At 42.8% G+C, this 7581-nt stretch overlaps 1 protein-coding gene across 1 annotated transcript in view; it reads left to right on the top strand.

Moving 5' to 3' along the window:
- The first annotated feature begins 4947 nt into the window (after nt 1-4947).
- The window catches only part of TMEM254 (transmembrane protein 254), a 75982-nt gene continuing 73348 nt past the window's right edge, over nt 4948-7581 (top strand). The window contains exon 1 of the mRNA XM_069240193.1: nt 4948-5164. Within this exon, the coding sequence (XP_069096294.1) occupies nt 5078-5164 (87 nt within the window). The 5' untranslated portion in view covers nt 4948-5077. The remainder of the gene's footprint in view (nt 5165-7581) is intronic.

Below are 7581 nucleotides of genomic sequence, written 5' to 3'. Positions count from 1 at the left end.
CTGTGTGTGGCCTGGTCGATCTCGTTGTCACATCAAGCCACACACTTGACTCATCACAGTCACTAGAGTCCAAATGTGTGTACTCAGATGGAACCTGGATCGAAAGTATGGTGGGGGTTGGCAGATTGAGCCATGCACATGGAGCAAACAAACCAATGCTAGCAAGTTTAGGCTGGGGGTCTGTGGGTATGAGAAACAGGATAAGACACCCGCTATAAATAACAATGCCAGGCATAAAAAACTATGTAGACATCTTTAAATGACAATGCAAAGTTTGTGATGACGTCCCCACGTCCGAGAGGAACCCTAATTTGTATGAATAATAAACTGTGCCCAACATCCACCCCCATAATACAATTTTTGTCTATGGCAATAAATATTAAAGGGGCTAGGATGGAGAGTAATGGCAGAATGGCATGACTGCACAGGTAAAGAGACAGTGTTGCTGAGACCTCACCCTCTGCCCTAGAGATCTGGACTAGCTGGTTATCTCTGTGCCCCGTGCTGGGTCCTCTGCTACACCATCATCCATCAGAGGCCAAGGAAGTGTATGCCACGTAACCCAGCTGATTGCGCGGGCTGCAAAGACAGACTCCCACTTATTGTCCGTACGCATTCTTATGTTGATGCTTCTTTTGGTGTCGTTTCCTTAGCTTGTTGCGGCAGCGGATCTCTTACCACCACCGTTGCCCGCAGCCTCTGCTCCTGACACAGGATCTTGACCCCTCCTCTCTTAGGCGATGGCGGATCTCGTCACACCACAACTGGAGTGTGCGGCCTAAGCTCTTGCTGCTTGGGATGCTCAATCAGGGCTCCCCTCGCTGATTGTAGCTGCAGTGCCTCTTCCCACCAACGCTGGCACCTCCACAACGGTTTGGCAGAACTACAGGGCACTTATGTCTGTACTGCTCGTTTCTCCTCACTGCGTACGTTGCATTCTTTTTCAGCATAATAATGTATCTCTTTCGGCGTACTTATGAACGTTTGTGCACTTTTACGTCTTTAATTGCCTATTTCGATCCAACTATATATCTATCACTCCATCTGTCATCCAGCTCTGTCACTGTTCTTCTCTGTGCCTCGGTCTCTGTCCTTCTCAGTATCTCAAGTCCTCTCTCTGACCCTGTGTTTCCTTTTCTTTTTCTACCCTTCCTTCTCCAGATTCACCCCCTCATGCAGTCTGTCTCAATATGCGTGTATTCAGCTCACAATCCTCCCAGATGCTGAGGGGATAGGAGTACATTCAGGGCACAATCTGTCCTGCATTTGCAGGGAAAGAAGTGCTTTATAAGCACACCTCACCTTGCATCTGCAGGTACAGTGGTTGTGGCCTAAGAACATTACTGAGCATTGGCTACCAACCTCTTGGCTTTGTCAATGCTTGTTTTGTCATTCTTTGTTGTAGAAATGTGTTGTTAGTGAAGCTGCTTTGACCTAGCCAGTATAATTAAAACACTAGCTGAAAGTAAAAATATTTTTGATCCCAAAAGGCGCACATTCCTGCAGTAGTCCCTGACACTAAGGACTACAGTAGTCCCTCCACTGCTACAGGAACAGAACCCTGTGAAGGAACCCAGTAGTTGAAGTGAGCTGACCCATTGCTCCATGCTGTAGGGGGTGGGGAGAAAAATGTGAATGATAGAACAATAGACGTAGATGGCTGGCTGTAAACCTCTATCTGTATGTATGTGTATTATGTATGTCTACATAAGTTTAAATAAAATCAAAAGCTCTTGACCAACAACAGCAAATTAAATGGAACCTTCCAAACCCTCAGGATTACAGTAATAAGCATGAAAGGGCCTTCCAGCATGGAGAGAAAAAAAGTTTTGTTTCCTCAGGTCTGCATTGTTAATAGTCACTGACAAAAGCGTTCAATAATATTCCTTTGTTTGGTGAGCTCTAGTCCATCACCATATGACCAAAGGAACTTGACGCCAACAACATCAAGAGAACTTATAAACTTACATGTAACCATTGATTCAGACTCATTCTTTATACCACTTGCTAACAATGTCACAAAGAGTACCTCTAAAAAAATGAAAATACAGTGTTGCATCATCCCATATTTTGGTTACCAATAGAAACTGCAAGCCATCCTCAAACTCGTAATCTTCAAGCTTGATTACGCTAATAGCCTATACCTTGGTACACCCGGATTTAGACGCAAAATACAACTCCTCAAAAATGCTGCTGCAAGAGGTATTCTCCATCCTCACTCAAGAGAATGCATGACTCCAGTCTTGCAATCACTCCACTGGCTCCTTGTAGCTAAAAGAACAATAATCAAGGACTCAAAACTGCCCACAGAGCCTGCCAAGGAAAAGGACTACTAGACCTACAAGTTAAAAATCAAGCAATATAAACAAAATAGGACACTGCACTGCAGGCTTGCACCACTTATCATCATACTTCCTTACCATAGGAAATTCATCTGAGGCACTATTTTCTTAGTACAAGCCGCCAAAATCTGAACTTGCAACTAGGGAACATTTGAAGCATCCAGGAACATATTCACTTCAGAAGGCAGTTGAAAACACTGCCATCTCCAATATAACTACATCATACCATATCCCGGGGATAGAACCCAGAAAGACAGTTGCATCTTCAAGTTCAATCTTCAGCTTACACCCAATCAACTACTTTTCATAGGCAAGTAAGCTAAGTTGAGCTGACCTATGATTCACCTGGGTATTATCTAGTTACTTTTACTCGCACATAACATTCCTAGCCCATGCTAATACCATAACACACAGCGAGCAGCAGCCAACTGTAACTTATCCCTCTTACACTTATATAAGACATATCTGCTACGATGCTTATACATCTACAGTAATCTACTAGCCAATAAAGCAGCTTTCACAAGATGAACTGCCATGGAATAACTGAAGAGATCTGTCACATACTGATGGTCAATCGCAAGACTTTAATCTAGTCCTCCAAGTGGTCGAATTTGGTGGGATCGGAGGGGCACGATGTGCCCCTACTTTTTTTTTTTTTTTAATTTAAGAAAAAACGTTCCCCTGCTTTTTATGAAAAGACAACTGTCCCAGGACGGTAAACTCTGATTGTGGGTATGCTTCGGCTTAAGTTTCATTCAGGGAGTCTCCTGTGCTGTGAGCCCAAGAGAGGGGCAAACAGCTTAGCAATAAACAGGCCTCCTTGCCAGGGTGCCTGCTTCCCTGCAAGAAATGCAAATGTGCACAACTGACTAATTTGCAAATGTAAAGGGGGCTTATATTTATTTATTCTTTTCAACTAATATCCCAAAAGCATTATCAGCTGAGCTGTGAAGTGTGCACTTTTCAGAGCAGTTAAATAAAAATAAATCATTACATACAGTCTGGGTGTTACTAAAACCTATACTTTGAAAGCACCATTTTCACTGAAACCTTTTTACACATTTGGTAACAGTCTATCTTATACTGCGAGTAATGCAAGTTTAACAAAATGACTTACACGTTCTCCGTGCATTCTGTCACGGGGGGCCTTGTAACACTAACAATACACAAGCCACAATTATCTATTACACCAACCAAGATTGTATTCCGTGGTTTTCTGGTTAAACACAGACCTCTCAGTGCATTAACTAATAGAGGTTTCATAATGCACAATAGTGCACTTACCACTGATAACTTAACTTTTTTTAATGTATTTTTCATTTAAGCTGTGAGTTATTTTATATGTAGCTACCTGAAGCAGAATATATATATTTTTTTTGCCACACATTTGTCCCTGACCCCACACTCAGTTTCCCCGCCCCAATTGCATGCAGCATCAACTGCTGAGTCTACCGGTGCTGGTCCAAAATAACTGCACATTATGATGACTTCTTTACTTCTCACAATGATACTGAGATATGGGATGATACCAACAAAGCCCATCCCAACAGATCACGCTGCTACTTTTTTCTCTCCAATCATGACAGTTTGGGATATAAACAATAAACAAGGTTTTACGTTGGACAACCCAATGCAACGACCAGCTAAGGAGCCTATGATCACAAGAAATACTACAATGGGACTTATAGAGCTGCCAAAAGCTGGAACCTTCAGTGGTGGCCCTTAAGGACAGGCCATGCCCGGCAAGTTTACTGAAAACAATAAACTGTGCATCTCTCTCTCACCTCATCACCCATCACACTGCCCGCTCACAATAAACGCACCGCAGTGGTCATCACACATACCATGGAAACATTTCCTATACACGATCACAAAAAACCCATCAACTTTCCAACCACACATACGAGCTTCAGTGCCCCACATAGGAGAAGTAAGCATTATATATATATATATATATATATATATATATATATATATATATATATATGTTGCAATACAATACAATATTTGTTTGGATTTTAAGAACCACTATGACCTCTTTCACCGGATGGCTCCTGTAACCACCTGAGACGTCAATCTCTAGAAGGCGCGTTGTGCTGCAGCGCCACCTGGTGGGCAGCCAACAATGCCTTGCTGTACCATAGGAGCTCTAGGCACAGGGCAACCGGTCCTGCCTTTATTAAAACCGAGAGTTATCCACTACTTGGCTCACTCGTCTCAGCCTTTCCCCAAGCCACGACATGCAACAGCTGTGCACATCCATCTGGGAAAAAAATACCCGACCCTTTAACAGGAGCATCCGTGAACATCGCCTTATTCCTCTTCCGGCTGAGCACACAAGGCCCCTGCCACCGTGATCATACACAGCCTTGAGCGGCACCACTCTCTGAAACAGCAGCCAGGGATGGTCAGTGTTCGGGGTTCCCTCCCCGCAGGACCAACGCCTAAATCTGCACCTCTGACAAGCAATGAGCTCTACACGACGACAAAGCAAATAAAAGGAGAGGCTACCGAAGAGGAAGTGAACTCCGCCAATAGCATGGCTTCTCCTGCCACTGGCCAACCGGAAGGCGGTGACATTGGCCAATAGGGACTGAGCTAAAGCCACATCTCCCGGTAGGCAAACTAGCTGCAGTCTCTTACTATGTGTAGTCTACCTTTGTAACGTATCCGGGCACCAGCACCTCCGAGGCTTCATCTAGATTTCTTTTTATTCACTTATTTCTGCAACAAGGATGTCGGCCGGGTCAGAAAGCGCTTACTTCCGGAGGGCCGGTCTGTTTTGGATGGTGCTCATCAGCTCTTCCATGAGCTTCTTTGCAGTAAGTGCACCGTCAGAACAGAGCGACATTTACAGCTGATTCAGAGCTGGTTTGGCCCAGGAGATTTTGGTAACTTAAGTTAGGTATCTGAACTTTCCCAGTTACGTGTGAGAGGATCTTATCCAATCCAGCTATTTTCCTTCAGTTCTGGTACTTGTAGTCCTGGATTTATGCTCGTTAAACAAGACTACAAATCCCAGTAGCAAAGAAAAAAAACGTGAGCGCGCTGCCAAGTGAAATCATGCATTGACAAAGTCAATAGGCCTTTTCTTTGGGACATGTTGGCGTTTCCAATTGTTATAGCCAAGCCATACAGCATGATTTTTTTTTAAAAGAAGGGAAAAAAGCTTTATGCGACTGGCCGCGTCATTTTGTAGGGAGGGTAAAAACAAACAAAAAAGCGTGGGAGGGTGGGAATAACACCGACTGGAAGAAACAGGAGGAAATGTAAAAAAAAAAAAAAAGTGCTGGATGGTGGAGTGTGAAGCACAATAGCAGTGAGTGTGGCAGAGGGGAGGTGTACACGAGTGAGAGAGCAGGAAAACACATACTCTTGTAGAGTGCTTAAACAGGAAAAGGTAGCGCCTGAAAACGGAGCAGTGTAAGGACACAAGTAATGCTTCAGGGGAGGGGTGAAACCCAAGAAGAGTCAGTAAAACCCACACGCTCTAACGAATTGTATGCAAACAAATGAGAGTGTCAGTGTAACCTACCAGTGTTAAGAAATGGGCGGGCTGTAAACCTATTGTAAGGTAACAAATGCCTAATGACCATCTGCTTCCCATCTCACTCAACTTAATTGAATGATTAAGCTTCAAACTCACACAAAGTGAAGCTGCCTTGAAACAAACAGCAAGTTACCTTGGTTAGCACGTTTTAAAAAAAATAGAAGCAACACTTTTGATTTCCTCATTAACATCACTATAAATACTGCCATTGAGATGCATATTTGATCTCAATAGCATCCTTCAGGATACTAAGAAAGGAAGCTGGCAGGGCGGATCAGTGATTTGAAAGTTCCCTACTGAATGTTATGATTTTTTTTGTACAAAGATCCGTTCCCTGCAAGTCTGTCTCGGCTTTTAATGTGGGTTAATTGGGTACCACTAGATTAGCTAATAAAAGCCGGATAGGTGCAGCGCTTATAAATGACAGAAGTGTTTTATTAAATTATACAAATGTGTACTTGGCATCAAATCGTGACTAAAAAGATGTGGGATTCTTCAGGTTTCAAAATCAACAAATGCATAAAAATGCCTGAAATGAAAATTACATCGTCAGACTTCCAGAATCTCAGGCAATTGCCTCACGTGAGATGGGACCTAGATTAGAGGACTCTGCTCTGCCGTGCACTACTTAGACTGCCTTGTGAGCAACAAATGACATGACACAAATCGGTGACCTTTGAGCAGTGCTGCCAAGCTTAACCTTATTAACATGTCTGTTCATCAGCAAGTTTATCTGCACTGTTGTCTTTTAGTAAATCCACCACCAGCAGGCATTTCAAAGCATTTAGGGTTGTTGATAATTTATTTCTGCAAATTACACCGGCACTGACTTCTTATCAGGTATAATAATTTTTCCAAAAATGCAAGTTGACTCCAATATGTCAGTAAGGTTGGTCGGTACGTGGCTGTTCAAACACTTAGGGCCTGATTACAACTTTAAGGAGGTGTTAATCTGTCCCAAAAGTGACGGTAAAGTGACGGATATACCACCAGCCGTATTACGAGTCCATTATATCCTATGGAACTCGTAATACGGCTGGTGGTATATCCATCACATTTGGGACGGATTAACACCTCCTCCAAAGTTGTAATCAGGCCCTTAGTTTGTTTCACGGAACAGCATATATATGAATACACACAATCTGTGCGGATATTGTTATTTTTCAGAGAAATCATTCAACTGTGCAAAACAAGTGCAATTCGACGTGTTCAGATTAGAAGGATTTAAGTAACTCACTTTGTTAGATTGAAAGGCAGTAACAATTTACATGTGAGCCTCAGGAACCGAACTGTCCTATAAAGACAATTCTGAGGACTCCTAAAAAAAACACCTGGTTCAGAACGGTGAAACTGTTTCAGTGTGTACAAGTGAAGGAGAATGCATATAAGAATGTTATTGATGATCCAGTAGCCCTAGCAGAATAGCATTTTTACAAAGAGGTTTGCAATGATCCATATTTGATTGAGGTGCCTATTGAGTAGCATCTCCTGAAAGGAGTTACTCTCCTACTGTAATCACACAACTTTGTGCACAGTGCCTTACGATCCCCCCGATATGTCCTTTTGGTGACATCAAGTCCAATAAAAATGTCCCTATAAGTGCAATATAGGTGAATTTATCAAACATGTATATGTAATTGTTTAGGTCAGATATGGGTACCAGTGCAATGAGTTCATTATGTAGAACAT

The sequence above is a fragment of the Pleurodeles waltl genome, chromosome 6 (assembly GCF_031143425.1).
Source record: "Pleurodeles waltl isolate 20211129_DDA chromosome 6, aPleWal1.hap1.20221129, whole genome shotgun sequence".
Taxonomy (NCBI): Eukaryota; Metazoa; Chordata; class Amphibia; order Caudata; family Salamandridae; genus Pleurodeles; species Pleurodeles waltl.
This window is presented reverse-complemented; position numbering and strand designations above follow the sequence as displayed.